This window comes from Alternaria arbusti (assembly GCF_024043155.1).
Source record: "Alternaria arbusti strain BMP 1465 chromosome Unknown scaffold_13, whole genome shotgun sequence".
Lineage (NCBI taxonomy): Eukaryota > Fungi > Ascomycota > Dothideomycetes > Pleosporales > Pleosporaceae > Alternaria > Alternaria arbusti.
In genome coordinates, this window is record NW_026249953.1 from 32,820 (window position 1) to 60,527 (window position 27,708).

The 27,708-nt window shown below is 45.7% G+C and overlaps 8 protein-coding genes across 8 annotated transcripts; 2 read left to right on the top strand and 6 right to left on the bottom strand.

Moving 5' to 3' along the window:
• Positions 1–8,977: 8,977 nt before the first annotated feature.
• Positions 8,978–9,373, bottom strand: J4E86_008269 (uncharacterized protein; the record flags this gene model as incomplete). The annotated part of the gene is made up of 1 exon (XM_051448782.1): positions 8,978–9,373. One exon carries the CDS (start codon positions 9,371–9,373, stop codon positions 8,978–8,980), a length of 396 nt encoding a protein of 131 aa, XP_051299779.1.
• A 719-nt stretch (positions 9,374–10,092) lies between these two features.
• On the bottom strand, positions 10,093–11,834 carry J4E86_008270 (uncharacterized protein; the record flags this gene model as incomplete). The annotated part of the gene is made up of 3 exons (XM_051448783.1): positions 10,093–10,513; positions 10,566–11,575; positions 11,628–11,834. The coding sequence occupies 3 exons, from the start codon at positions 11,832–11,834 to the stop codon at positions 10,093–10,095; spliced, it is 1,638 nt and encodes a 545-aa protein (XP_051299780.1).
• Positions 11,835–12,844: 1,010 nt separating this feature from the next.
• On the bottom strand, positions 12,845–16,277 carry J4E86_008271 (uncharacterized protein; the record flags this gene model as incomplete). Its single annotated transcript, XM_051448784.1, has 3 exons — positions 12,845–14,227; positions 14,275–16,058; positions 16,115–16,277. The coding sequence occupies 3 exons, from the start codon at positions 16,275–16,277 to the stop codon at positions 12,845–12,847; spliced, it is 3,330 nt and encodes a 1,109-aa protein (XP_051299781.1).
• Positions 16,278–18,098: 1,821 nt separating this feature from the next.
• Positions 18,099–20,555, top strand: J4E86_008272 (uncharacterized protein; the record flags this gene model as incomplete). The annotated part of the gene is made up of 1 exon (XM_051448785.1): positions 18,099–20,555. One exon carries the CDS (start codon positions 18,099–18,101, stop codon positions 20,553–20,555), a length of 2,457 nt encoding a protein of 818 aa, XP_051299782.1.
• Positions 20,556–21,665: 1,110 nt separating this feature from the next.
• Positions 21,666–22,390, top strand: J4E86_008273 (uncharacterized protein; the record flags this gene model as incomplete). The annotated part of the gene is made up of 2 exons (XM_051448786.1): positions 21,666–21,714; positions 21,768–22,390. 2 exons carry the CDS (start codon positions 21,666–21,668, stop codon positions 22,388–22,390), a joined length of 672 nt encoding a protein of 223 aa, XP_051299783.1.
• Positions 22,391–22,697: 307 nt separating this feature from the next.
• J4E86_008274 (uncharacterized protein) lies at positions 22,698–23,632 on the bottom strand (the record flags this gene model as incomplete). Its single annotated transcript, XM_051448787.1, has 2 exons — positions 22,698–23,414; positions 23,471–23,632. 2 exons carry the CDS (start codon positions 23,630–23,632, stop codon positions 22,698–22,700), a joined length of 879 nt encoding a protein of 292 aa, XP_051299784.1.
• An 832-nt stretch (positions 23,633–24,464) lies between these two features.
• J4E86_008275 (uncharacterized protein) lies at positions 24,465–25,565 on the bottom strand (the record flags this gene model as incomplete). Its single annotated transcript, XM_051448788.1, has 1 exon — positions 24,465–25,565. One exon carries the CDS (start codon positions 25,563–25,565, stop codon positions 24,465–24,467), a length of 1,101 nt encoding a protein of 366 aa, XP_051299785.1.
• Positions 25,566–26,122: 557 nt separating this feature from the next.
• On the bottom strand, positions 26,123–27,475 carry J4E86_008276 (uncharacterized protein; the record flags this gene model as incomplete). Its single annotated transcript, XM_051448789.1, has 1 exon — positions 26,123–27,475. One exon carries the CDS (start codon positions 27,473–27,475, stop codon positions 26,123–26,125), a length of 1,353 nt encoding a protein of 450 aa, XP_051299786.1.
• Between the last annotated feature and the right edge of the window lie 233 nt (positions 27,476–27,708).

A 27,708-nucleotide genomic window follows, 5' to 3' on the forward strand; every position in this document is an offset into this window, starting at 1 on the left:
TTCTATTAAGATAGTAAGCGCTAAATAAGGTAACACTAAGAAGATTTCTAAGAATAAAAGTTTTTGCAAAGCTATAGAGATAAACAAAGATTAGTAATATTAAAAAATATCATAACTATCTATCATATCTAAAAGAATAAAAAGAGCTTTTAGCTTTATTTCTAAGACCTAAGTAAGTATTTGTTTATATAAATAGCAAGTTTTAATTATATTCTAACTTAACTTTACTTTTTATAATAGTAAAAGTATAGATTTTATCTTCTAAAACTAATTTCTATTAACTCTACTTTAATTTGTATATATAAGTAAAGTCTAGACTTAGTTTTTAAGAATATAATACGATATAATAGCTATATTACTACTAAGGTTGGAGAGTAGTTATAATTAGCTAATTATAGGTACGTAATCGATTAGCTCTTAGATGTATAGCTAGAGATTTTATTTTAACTTTTATTTAGAGCACTACATAATAATATACTTAATTATCTCTAATTATTAATTGTCTCTCTAGCTCTAATAATTACGTATTTATCTTAACTTAATACTAATAGTAGTTCTTAAGAGAATAGAGAATAATTATATCTTAAATAGTAGATATTGTTTCTTTTTTTACATAAATTTAACTTAAAGAGAAGTATAGGTTTTGAAAATATATCTACTATAGTAACTTCCTCTTATAAAAAATAATTTTTCAAACTAGAATATCTATGTATCAAGAAGAACTTTTAGCTTATTGATAAAAAACAGATTATCTATAATAATAATCTAGTGTACAAGGTAAATTAGTCTAAATCTCTACTACGCTCTAGGTACTTAACTTATTTTAAATATACCTATACTTTCTATTCTATTTATCGCAACTAAAATAATGTTTATTATCTCTTCTTGTATTATATAATACTTTTAAACTTATATAGTAATAGATTTGAAATTTCTAATTAGGTTACTTAATAAAAGTTAAAAGTAATATAATTTTTATACCTTTAAAGTATATACTAATAATTCTTATACTATAGGTTGCTTTACTAAAAGCTTTTATAGCTTATTAAGTTATTTTAAGAATTCTAAAATAAAAGACAAGTATTACTTATCTATATAAATTTTTCCATTTAGACCTTAGAGATAGAACCTACTACGTTAGATCTTATAATATAATACTATATTTTGAATAATAGATAAATAAACTTTTAAGCTATTAAAACTAAGCCTAAACTTAAATACCTCTACTATAGTTCTACCTAGTAAATATTCTATTACGTTATTACGTAACTAGCCTAGCCTAACTAGCCCAGCCTAATTAGGCTAGGCTACCTACTAGCTTTCTATATATAAAGCTCTCGCATCTTTGTATATTATAAAATAGCTTATATTCTATTAAATATATTTATTATTATTTGCATCTCTTATAGCCTCTTACTATTTACTTATACTTCTCTTTCTTGTATATTTATAATAAAGTCTTATTATTTTATATTAACCTATTTATTACTACTAATAATATATTGATAATACTTAGAATTAGTAGTTACTACTATATTGTACGCAGTCTTTCTTAAAAGTAAGCGCTACTACTACTACTACTACTACTACTACTACTTCTCTTTTATTTATAATTACCTAATAGCTTATGCAAATTTTAGAATTAGTAGTAGTAATATATCTATAGTGCTATAAAAGAGCTATATATTCTTTATAGCTTTATACGCGAGCTAAGTACTTTAAAAAGACTTTAAATATACTTATTATCTATACTAGTTACATATTTTGATAACAGCTTATCTATAAGCTAAAATTATCAGTCTATTTTTTAAATTATCTTTTTTACTTATATTATTAGCCTAATTTCAAGTTTATAGTTATTGTTATTATTATTTATTACTAGCTGATATAGAAGCTACTATAGGTATAGCTTAGAGTATAGCGGTAAATAGATTAATAGTAGATTAAGTAAGAGATCTCTGAGCTTTAAACTTAAATAGCTTCTCTACTATAGTTAGAATATATAGTATTCAATTCTTGTATTAATAAATGAGTACTTTATAATTTATAAAGCTCTTTTAATAATTAGTCTATTAAGAACTTCTACTAGTAGTAATAATGTCTAGGTAGTATATATACTATACTTTAGTATACGTTTTTATAGAACTGATTATCAGTATAATAAAGATAGAGCTTAAGTAGTAGATATTAACACTTTTAGATATAACTCTTAGATATATTAAATATATAGTATTATCTTATATTATCTATTTTAAACTTAGAGAATAACCTAGTATAATAGTATACTTTAAGTATGATATTTGTAAACTAGTAATCTTTTATAAAATAGTTTATTAAGTTAAACTTACTATTTTTATACTTAGTAATAACTATAGTAGTCTTAGTTATAGTAGATATAGAAGAACTTATACGTGTCTTAGAGATAATATTAGCTCTAATTATTAATACTACTATATTAATTAGTAAGTATAAAATATAAAAGATATAGAAGATATAAAGAATAAAGAAGATAGAAGAAAAAAGAAAAAGGAAAAGTAAATATTCTTACTTTCTTATAACTATAGCTAAAGAGTCTAGTATAATCATATATACAAGACTTTTCTACTTTCTTAAAATAGCTATTACGTAATAGATTTAGAGTTATTACTAACTAAAAGTTATAAACTACTATACTTTACTATCTCTTTCCTTTATAACCTTATTTTAGAAATAGCTTTAAATACTCTTTGGACGTTTATTACTATTTCTTTATAGTTATAGCTTTCTTTACTTTCTACTTTTATATTCAGCTTCTAAAGAGTGATAAAATATCTATATAACTTTTTAATACTTTTTTTAGTACCTTTATACGTCTAGGAATAGAGTATATAAAACGCGTAAATACTTTTCTATTTTTTCTTTTTATAAAATCTAAGCTTATAAAGCTTAAAAGCTTTTAACTTTATAGCCTTGTTCTAATTACTAGAACTTTAAAAAAGATATATACTACTACCTACTATAGAATAAAGTATCTAGACGCTATACCTAAATAATAATTATATACTATGTCATTTAACTACGTTATGTTTATATTTCTATACTAGTACACCTAATAAAGTAATATATAACTTTTAAATATATAAGTAAGTAATAATATTTATTAAAGTAATATTAGTAGTATATATAGTTATAAAGTATTGTATTAGAAAGAAGCTTATACTTACACTAAAAAACTATAAATATAAGAAATACTTTAAATTCTATTATGTTAACTATATAGTTTTAGCTTACTTAGTATAAAATACTATTACTTAACATCTAATATTATCTAGTATTTCTTTAAAGTTTAAAGATAATACTTCTGATTAGTAAATATAATATAATCTTTTTTAGTTTATTTATAAGTACCATAAGTTAAAAATTAGTATTATAAACCTAATTTAAACCTATTCTTATAGTAAGAAGATACTAATAGATATTAAAAGCCGTTAAAAGACTCTAACCAAGTCTCTTTTTATATTACTAAAATAATATTAATAGTAATCTAGAATATATTACTAACTTTTACTATCTCTTATCAATTTTAAGAAGTAGCTAGATTAAATTAGAGCTTTATTATTAACTAAGTAAACTATAGCTATATAATTAAGAATTATACTAGCTAAAAGTATATAAAGCTTAAGAATAGTACTAAATATAAATATTCTAAGGTTAGAAAATAGCTTCTAAAATATAGAACTATTTTAATTCTATTTCTTAAGTATTAAGCTAGTATAGTTATTTTAAGATCTAATTGCTTAAATATCTTTTTTAAAACTACCTTAACTTTTTTCTTGAACTAGTACTTTATACTTCTTAACTTTAAATAAATAACAAGCTTTATAGATATAATACTAAAAGTATAAAACTTAATAATTACTATATATAATTAAATATAATTAATAAGCTTCTAGTTGTACTTATAATTAAGCTTATATTAATAGATTACTAGTAGTAAGCTTTACTACTAATAATACTAGTTATAAATAGTAAGAAGTTAGTATTATATAGTATCTAAGATTATATTTACTAATTTTGAAAATTAAGAAATACTACTTAAAATATAATCGTAAATAACTTTTATAAATTACTAAAACTAAGATTCTTTTTATAAAGAGCTATAGTAAGTATCTACTTATATTACTTCTATATTAAGATATTTAGAATTAAAAAAGGTTATAAAATTATATATAGCTTTAGATAAAGCTAAGCTACTCTATTTTCTAGCTAACTAGTAGATAGTATTTAATTTTTTTCTTTAATTGCGCGCTGCGCTAGTACGCTAGCGCGCGCTCTTATTAGCTATGTTCTTATATAAAGTAGCTTAACGAAATACCTCATATTAGCTTACTACTATAAGTAGAGGCTATTTAAAATTTTAATATTTCTTACTCTTTACTTATAGTAGTAAGTTAATAAAATGTATTATATAGAGTTACTTTACGTATATATAAACTACTAATCTTTATAATTACTATAAGTAAGTTAGCTAAATATATATTTCTCTAGTTAGGCTAACTAATATATATACTTTTATTCTTTTAAAGATAATCTAAGAAGCTCTATAAGTAGAGTAATAAGATAGAATAAATTACTTTATCTTTTAGTAAGTTTTAATATATAGTATAAATTAGTTTTATAATTAAGCTACTAGACTTATAACTATATAAGCTTAAGAAAGATAAATATAATAATTATTTTAGTATACTCTTATTAATATTAGATAAGTAACTACTAATTAATATAGAATAAAGTAACAGTAGAGTATAAGTATATTATTTAGTAAGAATAGAAAAATTATTACTTTCTTAGCTATAATTCTTTATAATTACTTATACTTATACTAAGTAAGATTACCTAACTATCTAAAAAATAGATTTATAATAATTAACTACTATATAAGAAAGTGGAAATGCATTCTCTTACTAGATACCTAAGTAGTAAGTAAATATTTACTTATTATTAGCTAATTATAAATACTTTCTAACTTTAATAGAAGCTTATTCTCTATAAAGTAACGTCTTAAAGCTAAATAATATAAGATAAAGGTATAAGTACTAATTAGCTATTTAAGATAAGATAATTATAAAGATTAGTATTTTAGTATAGTAGCGTAAGCTACTAAAAAATATTATAACTTTAAATAGTTTAGAGAATTTACATTTTATAAGCTTACTATAGTAAATTAGTATAATATATTATATATACTTACTACTATTAGTAAGTCTAAGCCTTAGTAGGAAATATTAAAATCTAAAATAAAAGTAATATACGCGTATAGTATAAAGTATGATATATTAAAACTTTAGATAAAAGTAAATAAAACGCGTATAGTATAAAGTATAACATAATTACTTTTATAAGTAAGTGTATAGCTAATAGAGTTTTATACTAGCTAGCTAGTAGTATAGGCTCTAAAGGCCTTTTACGCTAGTTTTATAGAGAATCTTAGCACTATATATAGAGCTATTTCTAGATTTTATACTTTATACTCTTAGTTAATTACTATAGCTTTATATTATTTAATACTATAGCTTTAGTACTTACTTTATTTATAATAAAAAAGAAGCTCTAATTAGTGTATAAGTTTTTTTTCTTAATAGCTTTATAAGTACCGGAATTAAGTATTTATTACAATTTTAAGAAAGAACTTAGAAACTAAGGTTCTACAGGTATTAGCGTACCTAAAACGCTAACCTAATAGCTATAAGTAGTTACGTAACTTGCTTAGTGCTTAGTGCTCTTAGTATAACTAAGTAATACTAATTAAACTATAGAACTACTTAGTGCTTAGTGCTCTTAGTATAACTAAGTACTACTAAGTAGAGTAATACTTATTAAGTATATAGCTTAGGTACTAAACTCTTATAGCTTAGTATATTTAACTTTATATAAGACTCTAGTATTTAATCTAAAAATTATACTTCTTTCTTAACTTCTTACAATATTATATTATTTTACTAAACGTGCTATTATACTTTTATACTATTATATTAATCTTCTAATTATGCTAGTATACTAACCTATTCTACCTTACTTACTTACTCTCTAAGAACTAACTCTTAGGTTATCTAGAACAACCTTTATAGTATTATACTAAGCTTTAGAAAGTAAGTAATCTATATATTAGAAGTAGTAGTTAGCTCTATAAAACTATAATTTTAATTTTTTACTCTTCTACGTCTAAACAATTGTAATTACGCGCTGCTGCTTTGGTATCCAGATAGCGGTGTTGAACCACCCGACACGCTTGTACACATCTGTCCTGCCATGCTCATCATTCCACGGCCTAAGAATCAAGCCCCAGACAAACTCCCGTCCCGTCGACACAATTCTGCGTTCTGCGGTGGTCGCGAGGCAACGAGCAACGCCCATATAGATGTCATTTCTATCTATCTGTTGATCGCAGTCTATGCCGAAACCGGAGAAGTCTTCTGGAGACAACAGCTTCTTCGCGAACACGCTTGGACGAGTTGAGCTGACAGGGCCGTCCAACACCAAGACTCCACCGGTGACGCTGGAGAAGGGCGCGGTCGGAGATACAGGGGTGACGGTGCAGGAGAGGACGTCAACCATAGGGCTATACCACTCGCAAAGCTCTGTATGAAACGCGACACGCCCGTCCAAGGCCATCCATGACCAAGACGGAGCTCTGGTCTTTGCTGGTCGCTTCGCGCCATGAACCTGCCAACATAGTTCGTGCAACAGATGTTTTTTCCACAGACCCGCGAGATACGTGTCCTTCATAACATCTTGGAAGTACGCGACTATTCCTGCTATGGCGCTGAGTTTGTCCCCTTCGTTTGTCATCGAGCGAGTCGAATAGTCTTTGACAACATCTCTCCAAAGTCGAAAAATGTACGGCTGTGTCTCAGCCAACGATGAAGGGTTGTTGAAAGAGCTGATGTTGGCTGAGTAAAAGCTCAGCGATGGACGTACTATCTTGCCGCCTGGTGCGAAGCGAATGGTCGTCAAGCCTGTAGATGCACAGTAACCGTTCCAGTCCGTCCAGCCATGTATACCACGATCCATTTGCTCGCACTTTCATCCAACGGAGTTCTTGCCAAAGATCAAAAGGCGTCGTGAGAGGATGATCTCTTGCAAAGTCCAGGCTCTGTCATGTAGAGGTTCATGCCTGGGGCCCTTGTATGTTGGCAGCAGAGCAATGCTGCCGACGTTACCGTTCCCACAACCCACCGGTATTTCCAGGGCTGGCGGCAGACCATCCCGCACCTGAAGAAAGCCTTCAGCTGAACTCGTGGAGCAAGCGGCCACTATGGTGAAACATGCATTCTGGTAAATCTCGGCCATCTTCGCTATCTCCGTTCGCTTGTCGCGCTCCGAATCCTGTACGATACACAAGGCATCAACCCAAAGGAACTGCAAACCCATAGCTTTGGTAACTCTGACTGCATCTTGCAGCGTTTGCGGAAGGTTGTCGTACGGGATTTTGCGCAAGTGTCGCAACAGGCTCTTTTCGCTTGTAGTGACCGGTTGTGAATAGCCCCAACAGTAGCTCAGTGCTGCATAACGTCCCATTTCTCCATGCTTGGGGATGTATAGTCGAAGGTCTCGTTCCTCGGCCGAAATGTTGGAGAGATTTATCAACCTTGCATGAAGACTAGATTGGAGGCTCGCGCAATCGTCATGCCGATGGTCGCACTCCACGATCCACGAACGAATCGTACCGAAGGTCACTGGGTCTCCTCGATTCAACTTGGTGGTTGTCCGTGGCAGATACTTCGCCGCAAGATCACCTATAATGACTTTATTAGCTGCGACAAGGCGTCTAGGCTGTGACTGTACCAAAATTCGTTGTCGCTCGGTACTGTAAAGTGCCTGCAAAAACATCGTCCGGGGTGTTGATCATCAAATGTCTTCCTGATAGACGTAGCACGAAGCGAACTGCTCTTTCTTCCTCTGGCGTATTTGAGACTATAGCGGCGGCGCCCTGAAGTCGATTACGTCGAGCTCGTGACTTTTCATCTGCCTGATCTATGAAATCCTTCAGGATCCTGCAGAGCCTGCAGCCATCCTGAGCCTCATCTGTTATATTAGCCTAGGGTTTCGAGTACATTAGGCCTTTGGGTGAGAGCAGCCACGCGATTGGGCTTGTGTCTGTAACTGTAGTGGTAAGTAGACTCGCGCAGAGGGGACCTATGTACGCTGGAACCGCCATCACGAGAGGGCGCCCAGGTGATACGATGTCGCTGTGTGTTATGAATACCTATCCAGAGGCGGCCGCTCTGACAAAGCTTAGTGCAGATTTGTGTGAAAGCATATATGGTAGAGCCAGCTCTGACCATGAGTTACTGGGCATGCATAGATGTTATCGTGCTTACGTTGGCTGCGCGATCATTGATTAGTCGCTTAGCTACCTAGGTACCTGGTGTTACACACGCGACGTGTCGCTGCCTCGTATTTAACCAGCACGCCCAAATAGCTCTCAACCTTTGCCACCCACTCTATCTCATGAAGTCTCGCTATTTCCAAGGCATGCTTATACCTACCTAGGTACCTAGGTAGAACATGCAAATCGCAAGGTGTGACCGTGGCGATCAAAATGAACTGAAGATCGCGTTGAATGTAAAATGTATATTTCGGCGTGCGGAACTTTGTGCATCTACGTAGTGCTGTTGCCTAGAGAGGCTGGACGACGCTTCCAAACTGGAGCTTACCCGACCAATTAGGCCGTCAGCACAGCAAAAAGTCCTGCGCGTTCGAGAATTACCGATGCTACAACAATATGTCTAAGCAAGGTTTGTTGGCCTAGGATACGTAGCAAAGATCGAGTGGTGCAGACTGCATGTAAACAACCACCGTATACCGTGGGAGATACATTTGGATTCATCAGGTATGGGCAGTTGCACTCTACAGCTTGTAGTATCAAAGAGGTTCGGCCAAGATACATTTTGTTAGCATCTGTTCAAGTGCTATCGCTAATTTGAAACTCCTGTCGCTAATTGGTTTCCAAACTCGCCAACGCCTTCTTCTTCTGTTCCTCGCCCATAGGTCGTGGCAGCAGCTTAGGATTCGGGTGCCACATTTCCTCATCGGTCGCCTTTGACCCATCAGCATCCTCAAGTTCTGGCGTGAGCGCGCGGTAGTCTGGAGGTACGCGATCCAAGAATGCCTTCACAAGTCGCGGACTCAGTCCAACAGCATCGAGAACGGCGCGATCCGCCGACAGGTTTCGCAGAACGCCATCTTTGCCCAGGGATATGACGCTCAGAGCGAGAGGATCTTTGTTAAATTTGGCAAGGATCGCGGTGATTTCTTTCTGATCGGGTGTGTTGCGATCGTATGTGTGGGGTGGATCTGATGGCGTGGGCTCTGATGGAGTATCTGTACTCATTTTTGATGATAGAAAGCAAGTGAGGTAGTGTTTGAGTTGTGTGGGTGAGTTGTTGCTGCTCAGTTTGCAGGTGTGCTGCAGATAAGCATTCCAGAACCGGTGAACAGCCACACTGACAAACCGCATCATGTGTGCTGATCGCGATCATGTTGGCACTTGGCAATCCAACGAAGGATCTCCCGGCACGTCATACATTGGCGTGCATACGTCGACGAGATTGGACAGTACTCAGTAGGCTAATTGTACATGAACCAAGGAGGAGGTTGTGAAGAGCCTAGTTGCGAAAAACTGGAGTGGTTGTGGACGTATAAGTCTTGAAATAAGTCACATCACTGTCTAATTTGTTATCTTGTTATTACGAAAGCTTGGCAACAGAGCTGTTGAACCGTGATATCACTAAGAGGTTTGCGTACTTCATCCCAACGCGCCCATGATTGATATCAGTTTAGCTAAAGACGCGATGAGAACAAGGTGAGTGAGAAGTTGCATCACAACTACAGAAGCACCAGGCCGAAAGAAAATTGGATGGGCAGTACAACAGATAGCATTTTGCATCCTCAAATATAGCACTATGCCAATGATCAAGACAGCCTGGTATCCCGCAACGCCATACGATGCGCAGCCCATAAGCTCTTGACCGGGATGCGCGAGAGCCCAAACGCCAATACAGATACTCTGTACAAATATCATCATCTTCGTATACAATCCATGTTCCACGTTCATGCGCTGGGCCCACTAGCACCAGGAGCAGCATCCGCCTCATTCCTGTTTTGCGCACTTGGTTGCACTGAACTCTCATCAGCTCTTTCTCTTCTCGAGCGACCACTGAAGACATCGCTTAGTCTGGCACTAATGCGCCTGTTCCTCCTGTCGCGCGCGCCGTCGACGTCCTCGGTACTAGCATTTGCACTGCCACTTGCGACATCACCGCTTTGGTTCCTCCGTTGTTCTCTTAGGCGTCGTAGAGCAGAGATGCGCTCCTCGGGTGAGGCGTTCGGCCGTTGACGCAGGGACAGGATATCGAAGAGCGCGGTACGGCGACGGTGGGATGTGTCGCCTTCGGGGTTCAGAGGGGGAGCAAGCTCATCTTCTTGCGAGCCGGTAGAATCACGCGAGTTGACTGGGCGGAGGTCGACCCGGCTGGTAGACATTAGTACAATGTTTGTGTGTGTGAGGTTGAGGAGTAACATACCATAATGGACACGTGCCGGATACGTTCAGTAGCCACGGGTCCACGCATTCTGGATGAAACTTGTGGTCGCATGGAAGAACACGAAGATCTTGGCCCTTTTCAAAGTCTTCGGTACATATCGAGCACCCGAGACCCTCATCTGGTGAAGCATTGTCGGTACCTGTCGTCGCACCTGCGGCAACAGGCTGTGCCGGCGCGATGCCGGATTGTTGCTCTTCCGCGGGGTCCGATGTTACGACCTGTGCTGTCTCGATCGCACCAGATACCGGCGCTGGAGCCGTATCGTGCTGGGTCGCAGCTGTTCCTCCGCTCGCTTGCGCTTCCGCGTCCGTGTTCACGCCATTCACATCCCGTGTTTCTGCCGTCGATCCCAGTTCGACATCAGCGGGTTTCGCCGGCTCCTTCTCGCCAAACTTGACGATGGGTATGGTATCCAGTATAGCTCGTCCCAAGCCCCTTGCCCTGCTTTGCCTTGGTCGTCCGAGTACGTTTCGAGGTCCGTATCGTTCGGGGTGACGATGCGCGCGAACGGCGCCGGTGATGATGATGACGAGGAACAAGGCTGTGATGATGCCGGTGATACTGTATAGAATGATCATGGCGACGGCGGTCGAAGGCGATGGTCCCAACGGGTTCTGCTGGTATTGGCCGTTGCCGGAGTCGTTGTTGCCCTCGTCCCGCGCCTTGACTTGAACGAAGTATTTCATGGCTGCCGGCATGTCGATGATGTCGTTGCGCACCTTTGCCGAGTCTGCTCTGTTCGTCATCGAGTATATGGCGAACTCGTCCATCATGACCTGTGTCTTGTCCTGGGTGTAGTTGCAGTAGTCTGACGTCCTGCTATACAGTATGACTGCCGAGATGTTGCCTTGCAAGTAGGTTTGTTCGAAGACGCCCTGCGCAGTGTCGTAGCCGTTGTAGTCGGTGGTGTCGCAGCTGATGTATGCGATTTCGTCATTGGATATGCCGACGACGCTGGTGTAGTTGGTATTGTACAGATTGCCCTGGACCTAGTGCTTTGTCAGTGCATGAAGGCGATGCGACGAATAGTGTTTGACGAACTGAGTTGGCGGCATCCTTAGTCAATGGGATCAGGTCGGCTATCCTGGTCCCGTCGTCGCCCTGAGCGTTAGTGAGCGGCAGAATGCCGTCGTAGAGATTTGTACGCGCGGTAGACGTGTTAGACGAGGATATCGTGGCCGTGGCGACGGTCGCGAACAAGAGCCACGCCAATCGCGACGGCAGGCGGCGCGGTCGCACGAGCAGCATCTCAGGGTCTATGCTATGTATGATGCAACACTGGGTAACAATATCGCTCGCTCAGCAGCGAACGGCTGACCGTCGGCCTTATCGATGACCAGCACACCAGGCCCGGCGCCTCATGGAGAGAAGATCTCGAGCGCGGGGTGTGGCTTCCGCTGTCGCGCGTCTTTGGCAAAGCCCAGGCGGTTCAAAGCGAGTATACGACAAAGCAAATCCCGCGACTGCGCACTACCATTTCGCGCGCGAACACCAAACCGCGACATAGAAATAGACGGGGCAGAGAGGGTCGATTGAAGCCTCGACGGAGAGGCGCGGACTGCCATGGCGTATCGATTGATCTTCACACGCCCGCTGACGCCGGCGACCCACTGTAATCTGCCACTCCGAGACTGCCGCACCATGTGCGCGCACCCTCCTCTCCAATCCTCCCACGTTTGGATCGCCCGGGGGACCCACTCCATGCGCTGCGACTTGCGGACTTCGTCGCATCGTGACCTGTAAGATATACCCGCCTCACTCCGCGCATCTCGACTTCGCACGCCCATCGCAGAATGCTGTGAAGCCGTCGTCACCTGCATGGCTGAGCAGCCTTCACGGACCGACTTCATGGTTCTCTGAAGATATAGGCTTCACGTAGACGACTATGCGAAACACGATGTTCGAGCACATCCCGATCAAGTTTCTGTCAGCAGTCCGAGTTAGGAGCTCATGCATATACTTTCTCTGGTGCCGCACCGGAAGAACATTGCACGCTGCATGGGCTCATCATCGATCACCGCTTGACTTGCGTGCAGCCCAATATGAAATATACTTCACAGATCAACAGAGCATCTTCATGTTAGATTACGTGGCAGTCGTGCCACTATTTGTGCGTTTCATAACTAATTATTCCCAATACAAAGTTCTCCTCAAACGCCTGCGCTATGTACCTTTTGTGCAGAAACCTGCCCATTGCAAACACTCATTAACATTCTTCTAACCTCCCCCTTCCATACTCAATATCAAAATAAAGCTTTTCAATACGCCACACCACTGCGACCTCTTCCAGATGTCTTGAATGTCATAGACTGCACCTGCTGCTCGACCAAACCCCCAAGCGCCAGCGTGTCCATCGGATCGACGCCCATCTTCTGGAAGTCGTTGAATCCGGAGAGGTAAAAGCCGGCAATGACGACAAGATACGACAATATAAGGATAGAGCCCTTGAAGTAGTTGCTCTTACCCTCGCCGTACATGTACGACAAGAGAAAGACGCAGAGGATGACGGTAACCATATCCCATTGCGGGAAGATGAGAGTGAACGTCTGGCTGGCAACGTCCTGAGCGGGAATGTATCCAGTGTGGATGGCACTGTAAAACACCAAAGCCGGAATCTGAAGGAGACACACTTGGAGAGCGTATGCGGAACCAATCTCCATGGAAAGCGCAATGTTGCCGTTCATGGCAAATGAGATGGCGTTCAGGAACTCAGTCGTGTTGGGAACCAGTGCAAAGAGTGTGATACCCAGAAACTTCTCATCAATGTCAGAGCCCTCGAGAACACCATCAACGGTATTGACGAGAATCTCTGCGATGATGGCATATGCGACAGTAGCAGTCAACAGGATGGCAGCACTCTTTTGACGGCTCCAGTTTGGTGCATCGTGCCCACCAGAGGCATGCCCAGTCGCTGTATCAAGCTCCTCAGGTGCAGCTTCTGTGTTCGTTCGCGTGTGAACGGGGCGTTCTGCATGCGCTTTGGTTGATGTATGGGCAAGTTGCGCTGCCTTGCGTGGAGCCCTGGTAACGTCACGCGTCGCCAAAGCGGTCGTCGTTGCCGCGATCTCTGTGATTTGTCGCGCAAGTGACTCTGCAGCATCATCTGTAAGTCCCTCGACGTGGAAAGAGTGGTGCGAGACCGCGTCACTCTCTTTTGGCGGTACCATGTGCGGTGTATTGCTATCCGATTTGGATCCAGGCCGCCCGGTGTCTGATGCAGTGTGCTCAGGTCCAAGCCCAACTTCTTGCAAGGTCTGGCTGACCATGCGCTTATACAGCTGGCTGTCGCGTATGTGCGCACGAGATATGGAGTTTCCTGTCGCTTGCCTGACGAATGAAGCATGTGGGAAGTCCATGTGCCCGCTTTGACTGAGACTGCTGGCGCTCATCTCGAGTATCTTCTTCTCTTGAGCATCTGGCTCCGTCCAAATTGTCGCGGCATGGGTACGAAGGGTGAACAGAAGACCAATGATGTAGGAGAAGAACAGGAGAGTAGCCGCAAACCAGGTGTAAGGCTTCACAGCTTCGTTGTAGAAGCGATCATTGAGTGCTGGTGTTTGTGAGTAGTAACATCTACGGCAGTCTCGCTCAAGGGGAACGTGGTGATTTGAGTGCACGCATGAGTGGCAGTTGAGTTCATGCTAGATTAGGTTAGCACAAGATCAACGTGCAATTGGACCATACTTACGCTTCCATAGATCTGGTAGAACAATGTCGGACCGAAAGCGCCAATGACGGCGAATAGGAGCATAGTTGAAGTGACACCAGCGGATCGCACATTGAAACGCTGAGTCTTACGCTTGAGAGCACCAAAGCACATGGACAGGCCTGGTAGGAACAGAATACCTGCAAAGATACTGCCGATGATACTACCCTCGACGAGTTGAGCTTTGCCTTGTTTGAGGGCTACGCAGTACAGGAAGACTTCGACGACAGTAGAGAAGAAAGCGTTGATAGTAGCGCCAACACCCATGGAGGACTGAGCTGAGATGGAAGCTACAGCCTGACCAATGAAGTATGCCAACGGAATAATTGACAGCAGTGCTAGGGAGAACAACAAGAACTGGTCCGTCAGCCAGAACTTCATCTCCAAAGCTTCGGCCAAGACGAAGTAGTCGAAGATGGTGAAGGCGACCAGGCCCAGGAGGTTGATGAGGAAGATGTTGGTTCCGTCAATAGTGTACTTCCAGTACTTGATTCCAACTGCGCGGTAGGTACAGAGCAGGATCGAGGACGACTCTCCGGGGCGGCGCACGTTGCCGTTGTCGGAGTGGAACGAGAGCGCCAGGGGATGGCGTCGCAGATGGTCGAACAGCAGCAGGGTAGTCTTACCCATGGGAATGGTGAAGACGAGGAACCAGCACAGAGCTGAGACGAGGAACAGCGAGGGTGTGAGGAAGCCGTAGAAGAACAAGAAGAAGACGACGCGGCCAAGATTCCACTTGCCACGGCCAAAAAGCCTCCTCTTAGTGTTGGCTGTGTCGGTGTGGTTGACATTGGCACGTCCATCTCTGCCGAGGAGGCTTGTCGTCTCTCCACCTGTGGAATCTACGCTGTTGCGTCTGCGGCCAATCAAGGAGCTTGTGCCGGTTGTTGGGCCGAAGAAAAGGCGTCCTTCTTCGATGTCGCCGCTCTGCCACTGCTCGTACTCGCTGATGCTGCGACCCTCGCCTTCGTCCTCTTCTATGTAGGCTTCGTCCTGCATGAGCTTGACGTATTTGCCGAAGGGGTAGAAGAGGTAGCCAGCAAGGGCGAAAAGCAACTGGGAGTACTCCTTGCAGCTTTCGTTGAAGCCCAGGAGCGCGCACAGCAAACCACCCACCGTAGCAACAGCAGCCAGCCACCATCCGAATACGAGGGTCCATACGATGTTGAAGAGAAGCAGCCATCGGCTAACAAAGAGGCCTGGCGACGAGTGAATGTCCTCTTCAGCATTGCGCTGTACGGACCGGCCTTTCTTGTAGAGGGCAGGCTTCCAGATCCTGATACCGAAGGGATGTGTGACGTTGATGGCGTCCTGGCGGTCGCGCAGGGTGAAGCTCTCAGCGTCGCTCAGGTCGTCGTCTTCGTCGCCGCCGCCGCTCTCCTCCTCCTCTGCTTGTACCGTCTCCTCGCTGGACGAGGGCGTCGCGTCTGCATCGGCGCCGGTCGGAGGGCCGGCGTTCTCCTGCTCGACCTCGTCGTCTTCGGTCGAGTCGATGGTGGCTAGGTTGGGCGGGGGCGCGGCGGTGCGGCGGCGGACGGTCGAGGGCTTGCGGCGCAGTGTCTGTCGCTGTTTCTTCTGCTGGTCCTGCTGGGCCTGGTCCAGCTCTACCTCCTCTTCGGCGTCGTCGACACTGAACTCTTGCCCCTTCTGCGGCCATTTCGACGACGTGGCGCGCCGGCTCATGGGCGGCTTCTTGGGCTTGGTCGAGCTTTCGTGCGCCGTCGCTGCGGCCTGCTGGCGGCGCTCGATGCCGGACGTGATGGAGCCTGCAGTGGGGTCAGCATCGTGATATCTTACCTGGGTCGCCAGATGATGGGCCTACCATAGCCAGAAGGTTGCATCGCAGCTTGCGGCCGTCTGCGCGCCGAGTCGCTGGGCGTCGCGCTCGGGGTGGGCGTGTCGCTGCCGGTGCCATAGGTGCTGCTGCGGCGCGACGTCTCGGGCGACGGCTTCGCTTTACCCGCGGCGGGCGTGCGATCTTCCATGGTGGTGTCGCTGTGCGAGGGAGCTGTGAGGTTGGGCAAGGGCAGGCTGTCAGACTATCTGTAGTTCAACCTTGTTTTGGGAGCTGCTGTGGTCACAGCTCAAATGCTCAAACTACGTAGCTCTCCGCACAAGTCACGATTCTGCCGCCGTACGATGACAGCTATTAGGGAAGGGCAAAGATGCATTACCGCGCTCGTCGTGCCCCTCTGGAGTATGCGTGTGGGTGGGAGAAAGCTGCAGATGACCCTGTTAGACGTCCCATTCCCCGGCGATCCATGACTTTAGCGCCCAATGTCTCACCCTGCTCCAGATAAGATAACCACTACCCAGGCAAGGTGCACGTAATTCACGGCTTCCGCGGCAACTGAATGTCAATGTCAAGAACCGCCTAAAATAACGGTCGCTGTTAGTGCTATTCTACAATGCAGAGCGTGGCGGTGCCGGCATGATGTCATCTGAGCTGTGGCTGGAGAAGTAGTAGGTACTAAGGTAGTCTCCTGCACCCCAACGTCCCAATCCCACACCCACCCAAGACACACGACATAAGAAAAGACATCTGCTGCTGCTAGAACAAGGCGCGAACGCCCAGATAGCTAGGTCCTTTGCAGTCTAGAACAACGAGCATTTCGATATCTACGCCTGCATGCGGCTCCACGCACTAGTGTCCTCAAAGGTTAGCCTTCAGCCCAGCTCGAATGTCACATGCGTGTCGTCGGGCACGTGTACCACCCTTGAGCTGGCAAATATTCCATCGGCATCTGGTCCTACAGTACGGAATCGGTTCGCCCGATCATTAATTGAGATGTAGCAGCTTCTTATACAGTATCGCTGTAGAAGCTACGGGACCAGTCCGCCCCGTCATCTAAGATGCTGCAGTCCTGCCCAGGTGGAGCCGCGAACCCCTCATCCGGCACTAGGCATGTACACCAGTCGTGTCGCAATTCACAAGACATCGATGTATGATGGAAATTTCTATCTCTATCTAGGTAGAGGAATACGTTGCCTCGGGATGTATCTAGTGGTCAACATTTAGTTGTATGTATTCAGCAACACATGCGTGAATCGAAATCTGGCCGCGCCTGGTGCCAGTAGCGCAATGCACTGGTTCAGCCATAGACGCAGCCACAGCTGGGGTACGCTCAGCCGCACTCAACCAGAATTTGGATAATGCTTGAAAAGGCCGGCCTCCCATATGTTTGGATTGGTTTCTGGCAGCCGACCTCGGAAGTCAACCCCTGACGTCTCTCTTTACTTCCTGTCGTCTCAATCGTACCGAGATATGGACCTCCTGAATATCTTCCTCGTAACCACGAGCGTTGTTGCATTTGCCTACACCGTTCATTTTGTCTACTTGGACAGTGCACGCCTACGGGGCGAAATTGTCGAAGAAGCTAAATCAAGGAAGCGTGCCTGGCATCTCCGAGTGGGACCGGTCGTCTGCTCGATACTGGCTATAATTGCGTTTGTTCTTATACTGTTACCAAGGAACAGTAGATCTGAAGCCTGTTTGCCAGAAAACAACGAAATCAATCCGGATGTTGGGGGCATTGGTGTCCTGCTTGGCCTTTTTCTACCTTGTCTTGTACTCCTCCTGGTACTAATCTTAGGTCATTTCACAGCACATACCTCAGGTGCGAAAGAGCTTTGCATAGCTCAGTTTGCGAGTAAGTTGCGAAGAGCAATGAAGCGTATTTCGGGTTTAACACAGCATAGACTTGTTTTATCTCACAATCAATCTTGCCAAGGGGATGAGAAGATTGAACGCTCAAGAGCTTGGTATTGCCATATCCAGTGTTGATGCGGTCAGTACTTCGATGTCCATGGCATTCTCGGATAAGGATGTGCTCGCTGCGCGGAAGCTGGTCTTTTTTGGATTCTTGACACAGCTCGTTGCCTACGGCGTACAGGCTGCGGCTTTCGATGAATACTCGCGGCGTGACACTTTCCGCTGTAACTCCTCTACAACGAATCAGGCATTGCCGAAATCCTACTCGACATTCTACTGGGTTTACTGGTCCCTCCGCGTGGTGGCATCGATACTCCCAATCCCGGTAGCCCATCGTCTCACGTCGGACTTGAACAAGATTGAACATAAGAACAATAATACACAAAGCTCACGAGTCAAAGCCACAGCACTATGGAGGTCTCTACCCGCCACTTTAGCGACAAGTTATCTGATCTACGGGTCGTTCGTACTACTCCACGGACTATCTATCTACAACATTTTGCGCGGAACGAACACTATCGAACAGTCATGGCTTGCCTTGATGACCGAGTGGGGCCAAAGTGCCAACGCCATCATCGCCATATTTGCCGTCGGTCATGTCATATACGCAATCTATAGGCTGTTCGTTGCTGAGAGCAGGAATAATGATTCACAGCCTCCTGGGCTCAGTGGGCAATCAATCAGTGAGGCCTATCCCCCAAACGGCTGGAAGGCATGGAAGCACTGGCCTTGGAACGCGAAATGGTGGCCTTTCCATCTGGGATTAGACTACTTGGACCATCTCTTAGTAGACGAAGGTGAACTGCAACGAATCCTGGATCCGCCTCTCTACCTGACTGAAGAAGTATCAACAGAGCTTTGGGAAAAACTGATGAAAAGCTTTACTTCGACTGAGCCTGGCCTCGTCCTCGATTGTCTGATTCATGGAGCCCCATCAAATAGATGCAATGAGGAGGGCGACTATCCCATCCATCTAGCTGCCCGCAATAACGACATCGATATCTTGATGAGAACGCGCTTCACCTTTGATGACGATATATACAGCCGAGACTCTCTTCTACTTCGAAATCTAGCTGGCGAAACCCCTTTAGAGATCGCGTGTAGCGCAAATGCACACGAGGCCGTGAAGTGGATAATGGGTGAACTCCCACAGGGGCACGAAGAAACCGAAGCAGCCGTTACTCGAGCATTCAAACTGGCTATTGTAAATGAGAGGGAGGGACTCTTGAAGATCTTACAGCATCTGTGGCCGGAATGGAGAGCGCTGAAGATAACGACGGGAAAGACCTCTAAATCGACTCCACTGCGCTTTGCCATAGACGAGGGTAAACAGAAATCTGCCTATCGGCTTGTCGATCCTACCGTTACATCAAGAAGACAGCCTAATGCCCGCAAGATCTTCGACATGATCTGGAAGTCTCAATTGGCCGGTGGCTACCTAGAGATTATTCTGGATCACCTTCAAGAGCCTATCGACTCTATACGTACTGACATAATCGATGAAGTTATGGGTTCCCCTACAACTAGCAACGCCGAAGCTCTGGACATTCTGCTAGACCTAGGAATTGATATCCCCGCAATTCTTCGACAATCCATATGTCATGCGGTGCTCCCCATGACCCATCCAGAGCAAGCAGCCAACAACATATGGGAAGATATTCTGCGAGAAGACTACGCGATTGAGCCACAGGAGCTAGAATCAATCCTTGCCTTCGAAGTACCAGCGACCCGTAACCTAGACGACGAAGTTGAAGGACAGAAAGATGCTATCAGAACTGCATTGAGCCCTCGCGGCGCCCACGACTGGTCTGAGGTGGTGCTTACAGCGACGAATGCGTCAACAGAGGACCTGGAGAAGTTGATAGCGACGGAAAAAGACAAGAACATGCTGCAGCGTATGTTGAATGTCAAAGATAAGAGAGGACACTCACTCCTAAGGTTTACGATCTCGGAGGGCATGGATGAGGTCGTTGAGAAGCGAAAGAGAAGACTGAGATATCTCGAGACTCTTCTGATACGCGGGACCATTGTAGCAGAGCCGGACCTGATGAGTGCACGTGAACTTTCGTTTCGTCACGAAGGGAATCTCGCGAGTTTCATGCTACTGGCGGTATATGCCGACCGAGATGTCTTGTCCGACTTCTTGCGCACCCTGTGTAGTGCACCTAGGGTCCACAATGGATTGGACTTCAGTCATTACGCCCTAATTGACATTCTGCTTAGATGTAACGCCGACCCAACACTCTTGGATGGAAGTGGTAAGACCCCTCGAATCGCTCTCCATGACGCTATGGCGAAGAGACCGATCAAAAAGAGCTCCAGAAAGGACGACAAGGTCTTCAAGAAAATGCAAAACACCAACCGTTTCTATCTCGAAAAGATCTCAGAACTTTTGCTGCGCTGGGAGAACCACATCAAAGGTTCACTCGGTCGTAATCCATTGGAGATGCCAGACGGTCTATGGAAAGCAGGACGTGACACCTTTGATCATGAGACATGGGCGTGGCTGGTCGCCAGGAACCCTGAGGGCTACAAAGTGGTAGAGGATTGATGAGAAAAACTGGAAATGTACTCGGAAGCCTACATTGCCTCAACACCTTGTCGGATTTTGGGTTTGATACGAATGTAGCCGGTAAAGCTCATGTTGATTTTTCCGTCCTGCTTGATGTGTTATAGATCTCAAAGCGTGCTATTATCCTGCCACGTCCTTTCTCCCGACGATGTATCTGATGGAGTGCCAACATTGATACATGGCGGAGCGGAGAAGGACAGGACGGAATGATCTTGCAAGACAAGATCAAAGCCATTCGGAGACTGATCGACATCTGGAGAAAGGGTTGGCATTACTATGTCTAAAGAGTGTATTCCGAAACTATCATGCGTCTCGCGTCGCGCAGACCTTACCGTCCATCCCCATCCCAAGCCAGTACCAGGATTCAATAACTCAGAGCTGAGCCATTTCCAGACCCGCTCTTCATCGTCAAATCGCAATCCTCTCCACCGCATCCTTCATAGCCCTGATCTGTTCCATCAAATCACCCGCCTCATTGCTAGTGAGGCTGACTGCCACAACCGAGCGACCGACGCCACAAGCCCGTCCCAGTGCCATTTTACTGGGCACATAGACGAACGGCACGTTCTTGTCTTCGCACAAGAGTGGAAGATGAAGTGTAATGGCGAGGGGCTCGGCGTCGCTAGCCATGATGATGAGCTCGGAGGTGCCTCGGTTCAACGTTTTGGTTGCTTCATTGGCGCCCTTGGAGATTTGGTGGTAGTGCGTGGCTTGCTGGATTAGATCTAGAAGCTTTTCGGCTAGGGTGGTGTCGGCGATGGGCCAGGCATGATGACATCCTAGAGGTCGAAAGGGGTTTTTGGGATAAGCTCGGGTTCACTGCTTGGCTCGCCTGTGGGTTACTGTGATCGTTAGCATACATACACCTATCAGTAATTTTGAACGCTTACACTGCCTTGCTCGCCCTTACCAATGTCGTAGTAGGTGGTGGGGAGAACGTTGTACGTGTGATGACGAAGGTCGCATTTCTGATAATGTCTGGGGCTTATCGATAACAACGGTATGACACGTTCCCCATCAACCGCGCGCCGTAGACCCTCACCCGCCGGCCATGTGAAGCGCGCGTCGACAAAACGCGTCGCGCAAACCATGTATCACCTCTTCAAGTCGATATATCTCCATGCGACAAGTAAGGAAGGTACGCATCCCAACCTTCGACGCATCCAGCGCACTGCAACTAACGTATCGCAGAGTACTCCGTCCTCCTCCTAGGCCTCGACAATGCCGGCAAGACGACGCTCCTCGAGCAGATAAAAGGCACCTACTCGGCCTCGCACCCCAACCTCAAGACCGTCCCCACCGTCGGCCAAAACGTCGCTACCATCGCCCTCCCACCTCCAAATCCACCCATCTACCTCAAGATATGGGACGTCGGCGGCCAACATAGCTTGCGCGGGCTCTGGCAGTCGTATTACAGCAGCTGTCACGCCATCGTCTTCGTCATAGATAGCAGTGATGTGGGCAACGCCACGCTAGCCGACATGAGCGCGAACAATGCTGCAAGCATAGAAGATATTGGGCGGTTGGATGAGTGCAAGTTGGTCTTGGAGAGCGTGTTAGCGAACGAAGATGCCAGCGGCGTGCCCATCTTGATACTGGCGAACAAGCAAGATCGAGAAGACTGCGTCGAAGTGGTGAGGATTAAAGAGGGCTTTGTGAGAAGAGTGTTTGAGGGAGAGAAGGGTGGAAATGTTAGAGACAGTAGAGTGCTTCCTTGCAGTGCGCTCACAGGAACTGGTGTGCAAGAGGCGGTGGAATGGCTATGTAGTAGGATGGCATTCAATAAAGAGGCAAGACCGCCGGTTATGAGGTAGTTACTGGTCGGCACGAAGTCATGAATATACCCCATTATCCGAACTACTAATCCGTCAAATGTAGTCAACCTAACCTGCAATCTAGGTCTAGCTGTCTTTTCGCATAACACCAACACTATCTCAGAGGCATCAGAGCGGCAAAAGCATCGGCTCGCAGCTCGTAGCAACACAGTAATCCTCATGCCGACACTTGAATACGAAGAATACGAAGAATCATGCTCACATCATGTCAAGATTGACACCGATGTCCAAAGATATATACATTCAAGCTAGGCTAACAAATCGTGTCGTAGTCTCATCATTCCACTCAAAGTCCAAACCACTTGAGGTCCTCCGCCTCATGCACCGGCACAGTGTGACCGACATTCAGAGCACTGTAACCCACAAGCTTCGTCCCATCACCATAGACCATTTTCGTGTAACCACTCTGCGGAGTGTTCGTCTCGTTCTTCGAGAACGAAACACCCAGCAAACCACTCCACTCCTTCAACTGCTCGCCCAAATTAGGAATCTTGACGAGCGAGTCAGCAGTTCCGTGCCAAGTCGCCATGCGAGGGTAAGTGCCGCTGTAGCCAGGGTACATAGCCTTGACCTGAGCGACCCATTCAGCCTGCGACTTGATAACCTGGCCGTTTGCGCATCGCGGGTCTGCGGTGCTGGGGCTGGCGCCGGGGCTGCCTGCAACACAGCCCGCTGCGACACCAGAGTAGCAAGATCCTGCGGCGATGACGTCTGGGTAGGTAGCCATCATGACGTTGGTCATCATGCATCCGGAACTGCTTCCAGTGACGAAGACCTTGGTGGGGTCGGCATTGTACTTCTTGATGGTGTACTGGATCATGTTGTTTAGGCCTTGGTTGTCGCCGCCAGCATCGCGGGAGAGACCCTTGGCTGTGTTGACTTCCCAGCAGTTGTTATCTTTCTTGGTCGAGGGGAAGATGTTGATGAAGCCTTTTTGCTCGGCGAGGCTGTTGTACTTTGTGGATTGCGCGTAGGCTTCTCCGGTGCCACCGCAGTAGTGCAGCTATTCAATGGTCAGAAAGACGATCGTTGTAAAGTGGACGGAATGGGAAGACGTACGGCGAGGATGATCGCAGGCTTTTCCGCAACCTTGGCAGGAACGTAGATGTTCATCTGAAGGTTGGATGGGTTCGCTCCGAAGTCGTTGACACGAGTAAGGGCGCCATTGGCAGTTGCGCAGAGCGCAGCAACGCTGCCGAGTACTGAGGTGGAGAAGTGCATCGTGAGTGTCGTGAGAGTCCGCAACACACAGTTTCCTGCATCCTCCTCCCCTTCTTATACCCACACCACACACTCATCATGCGATCGTCGCCAGAGCTAAACATATTAAGCTTGTTTCCCCGTGAATACTAGCCGACACAAACGGATGTTAAGGTGTCAATCTAAAAGTTCCGAAGCGAGGAGGCACGGCTATGCGCATGCGAGAGGATGAAGTTCGTGCGTTGTTTCAAAACACTTTTCCTTCTCCAATGACATGCGACCGAAACGGCGTACCTACTGCTTTCGTCGGACGATGGAGGTTTTTGTTCCAACAGAGGTTAGCCACCAGGGGAATGATGTGGAGTAACTGTGCGGGATCAGGGATCTTGGATCATTACCCCGGATGAACTCCCGCCACATATATTAACCTACTACCGAGCTTTGCTCCGGCGCACGTAACATGTGGCATTGCCTACTTTCGCATCTACGTCACTTGTTATGCTGGGTTGTGACGGTTACCGTGAGTGTTTACCGGGCACTGACACCTGACTGCAACCTTTCGGCGTGCCATTGAGCATTATGGTATCCATATGCCGTTATGCATCCCGATATCCGTTCCTGGAGCCAGCGAATATATGAACGTTGTCTGTTTTGAGGGTCCGCAGGTTGCGCAATCACGGCACTAAAGATGGGGGCTGACATGCGTTAGTATGAGGACGTGCCAGCGGCTACATCCGAAATTGCGTGAGACCGAAATCGAGCAGAGCAGCCATAGCACAAATGCGTCTCAGAATCGTTGTCCAATTATTCTATCAAACTCGCAAACGCTACTGGGTATCTTCTTGCGCTGTCTTTACAAGTTAGGGTGCGCCTCCTTCCACTCCTTGCTGAAAGGGTAGTCAATGTATCCCTTCTCGCTCTTGGGCACGTAGAAGGTATCGCGGTCGTAAGGAGTAAGCTCGATGCCCTTCTCTATCCGGAAAACGAGATCGGGTGTGCTGATAAAGTAGCGTCCGAACACGGCCACGACATCGCGGTCCTTGTGCTCCTCAACAATCTTCTTCGCATCCTCGGCCTTGAGTCCACCAGCGATGAGCAGCTTGCCAGAGTAGTGAGGCAGCAGGGGGTCGAGGGAGTCGTAGCCCTCAACATCTGCATTGCCAGATACGCGGGCCTCGACGAGATGGAGGTAGGCTAGGTTGAACGCATCCAGTCTCTTCATGATGTCCGTGAACTGAGGCAGAGGATCCTTCATCTTCATGCCCTGGAACTCGGAGAACGGACTCAATCGGATGCCGGTCTTGTCGGCGCCAACGGCCTCTACTACAGCCTGGGTGACCTCGACACAGAACCTGGAGCGGTTCTCAACAGAGCCGCCGTAAGAGTCTGTGCGCTTGTTGCAGGTATCCTGCAAGAATTGGTCGATGAGGTAGCCGTTGGCAGCGTGGATCTCTACACCGTCGAAGCCAGCCTCGACGGCGTTCTTGGCTGCTTGTGCGTAGTCGGAGATACTCTGCTTGATGTCCTCAACGGTCATCTCCTTGGGAGTAGCGTATCCCTCGCCTAGGGATGTTGCGCTGGAAGACTTGATGGTGATATCGTTCGCGGCAGCAAAGTCCTTGTTCGCTACACGTCCAAGGGCCCAGAGCTGGAGATAGATGTACGAGCCCTTCTCGTGGACAGCCTTGGTTACTGGTTTCCATGCGTCGATCTGAGCCTGAGTGTAGATACCGGGTACGTTGGGGTAACCACCAGATTGTTTCGAGACCAGGGTGGCTTCGGTGATGAGGAGGGTTCCCGGTACGCAAGCACGCTGGCCGTAGTACTGTGCAGCCATGGGCAGGATCTCATGGTCGTCGTTGACACGGAATCGTGTCAGAGGTGCCATGGCAATACGGTTCTTGAGCTCCATGGCGCCCACCTTGAGCGGCTGGAAGAGGCGATCTGCGGACATCTTAGTGTTGTGGGTGTTTGATTTTGGTAAGTTTGAGAGTTCGGACATGTAGGAAGATATTGAAGGAAACAAAAAACAGCAGCTGTGAGGGTTGAATAACAAGACTCCAGACGGATCAAAAAGGCTATATACGCCCCTACTAAGCACATCCCGTCCGATGGTTTGAAATCAGAGCTCGGTCGATCTCGGCATCCGCGCGGTATTTGGCTCGTAGAATTTTCCAAGGCGTTCCACGCCGGTGTAGACCCTGACGGGCATCTTCCTAAAGATGATCTAGGCTTTAGGTGGTAAAGTGTGCCCGCACAGAGATATGTAGCCGCTGGAAGCGAGATGGTACCTGGACTTAGCAGGAGACGGAACTTGTTGGCGGGAGCGGCGGTATCGCCGAAACCTTCGGGCCTATGACGTAAGCTGCATTGGTCTGGATCGTCAAACTGAAGGAGCGAAGGCCGACACTTCATTGTGTGTATTGATAGACGCCATCTGGATTTAGATGCAAGTAGAGCGATTGATTGCAAGAAATTAGAACAGTTGCGCGAGATTAGATCCCGAGCACGCTAAAGCTGACTAACATCATGTCCGCTTGTTTCCTTTAGAACCTTTGCCGCCCTGCGCAGTTGCTCTTCCAAATCCTCATACCAAAGCCACCGAAAGTTCTCATTGAGCTTCTGCTCAAGCTTATTCATATCATCTTCCACCCCTTCCACCATGAAGTTGTATGCTAGACCATTTTCGATACTCCTCTGAATACATCCCTGTGTTCTAGGTCGTCTGACAGCATCATAGGCCTTGAAGGCAGCCTCAATATTATCAGAACTTCCGACATCAGCTATCAAGCGACTGAGGAGAAATGCATCTTCCATAGCCATGCCAGCTCCAGCTCCCATGTGAGGCGTCGTGGCGTGTGCGCTGTCACCCAGTAGACACATACGACCCTTGAAATATGGCTTATCGTGTTGAAGAGTGTGTAGTGCCCATTTAGATGGTAGAGTATGTCTCGCGATAAGATCGATGAGTGGCGGATAAAAGTCTTTAAACTTTTCACGGACCTCGTCCGCACTCGTGGGTACTATCCAGTCATCCTGGTCCCAAGTGCTGGTGAGGGATCGATCGTGTGGCATAGCAACCATGTTGATGAGTTCGCCATGGTCGACAGGGTAGGTGATGCAACTTCCTCCATAACCGCAGTACAGTGTACCGTTCAGCGCCCTTTCTTCTCCTAGCGCTTTCTTGACCACTTCAGCTGGGGCCATAGCCCTTATCGCGCCCTCGTGAGCGTATGCCGGCTTCACATCTGGACCACATACAAAGCTTCGTACCTTGCTCTTGATGCCATCGCAGCCAATGAGTGCACTGGCTAGAGTAGTCGTTCCGTCGGCGAAGCTTATCTTGAGCATACCAGTACCCACTTCTTCGACACTCTGGAAGCTTTTGCCGAAGCTTGTTATGTCCTTGGGAAGCAACGCGACCATCTCATCGAGCAGACGCGCCCGGTGTATACGGCCTCGCATACAAAATCCAGTCGGTGCATCTGGTGTCTTCTTGGCGTCAGCCTGATGGAAACCGAGATCTCCAGCTTTGGCTCCATTGGGTCGTCGCTCGTCCATACCCCATCTGATCGTGTTGAAGGTGTTTTCGCGTTCAGGGTCTGTGTTTATCGTGGCGTGTTTCATGTAGCCTTCCAGCAGTCGAGGATCGATAAGGTGCAATGCAGTCGTGGCGTTAGCACCGAATCCAACGCCGGCACCTATTTCCGCGAAGGCCTGAGAGGCTTCGTAGATGTGCACTTTGACACCATGTTTGAGAAGACCAATGGCGAGCGCGGCACCACCAAGTCCGCCGCCAACGATTGCGATCGGAAGACCATTGTGGTTCTGGAAGGTTGCTGTAGTTGACCCGTTTGCGGACATTCTTTGATGATTGGTCGTTGTTCAAGGCGCCGTCCTTTCCGTGGCTGCGTCGCAACGCCGCGTCTTATATTATTGAAGATTCCATACGGGCCGAAGAGAGTTGTCAATAACTGCCGGACCCGACCCGCGGGGCTGGTGTACAAAGTAAGCTGATGTTAAGCCGCATGCCTAGGCACCCATGAGTTTAAGTTCAGGCCGGCTTGAAGTATATCATTCTCCAGAAGGAGACCCTG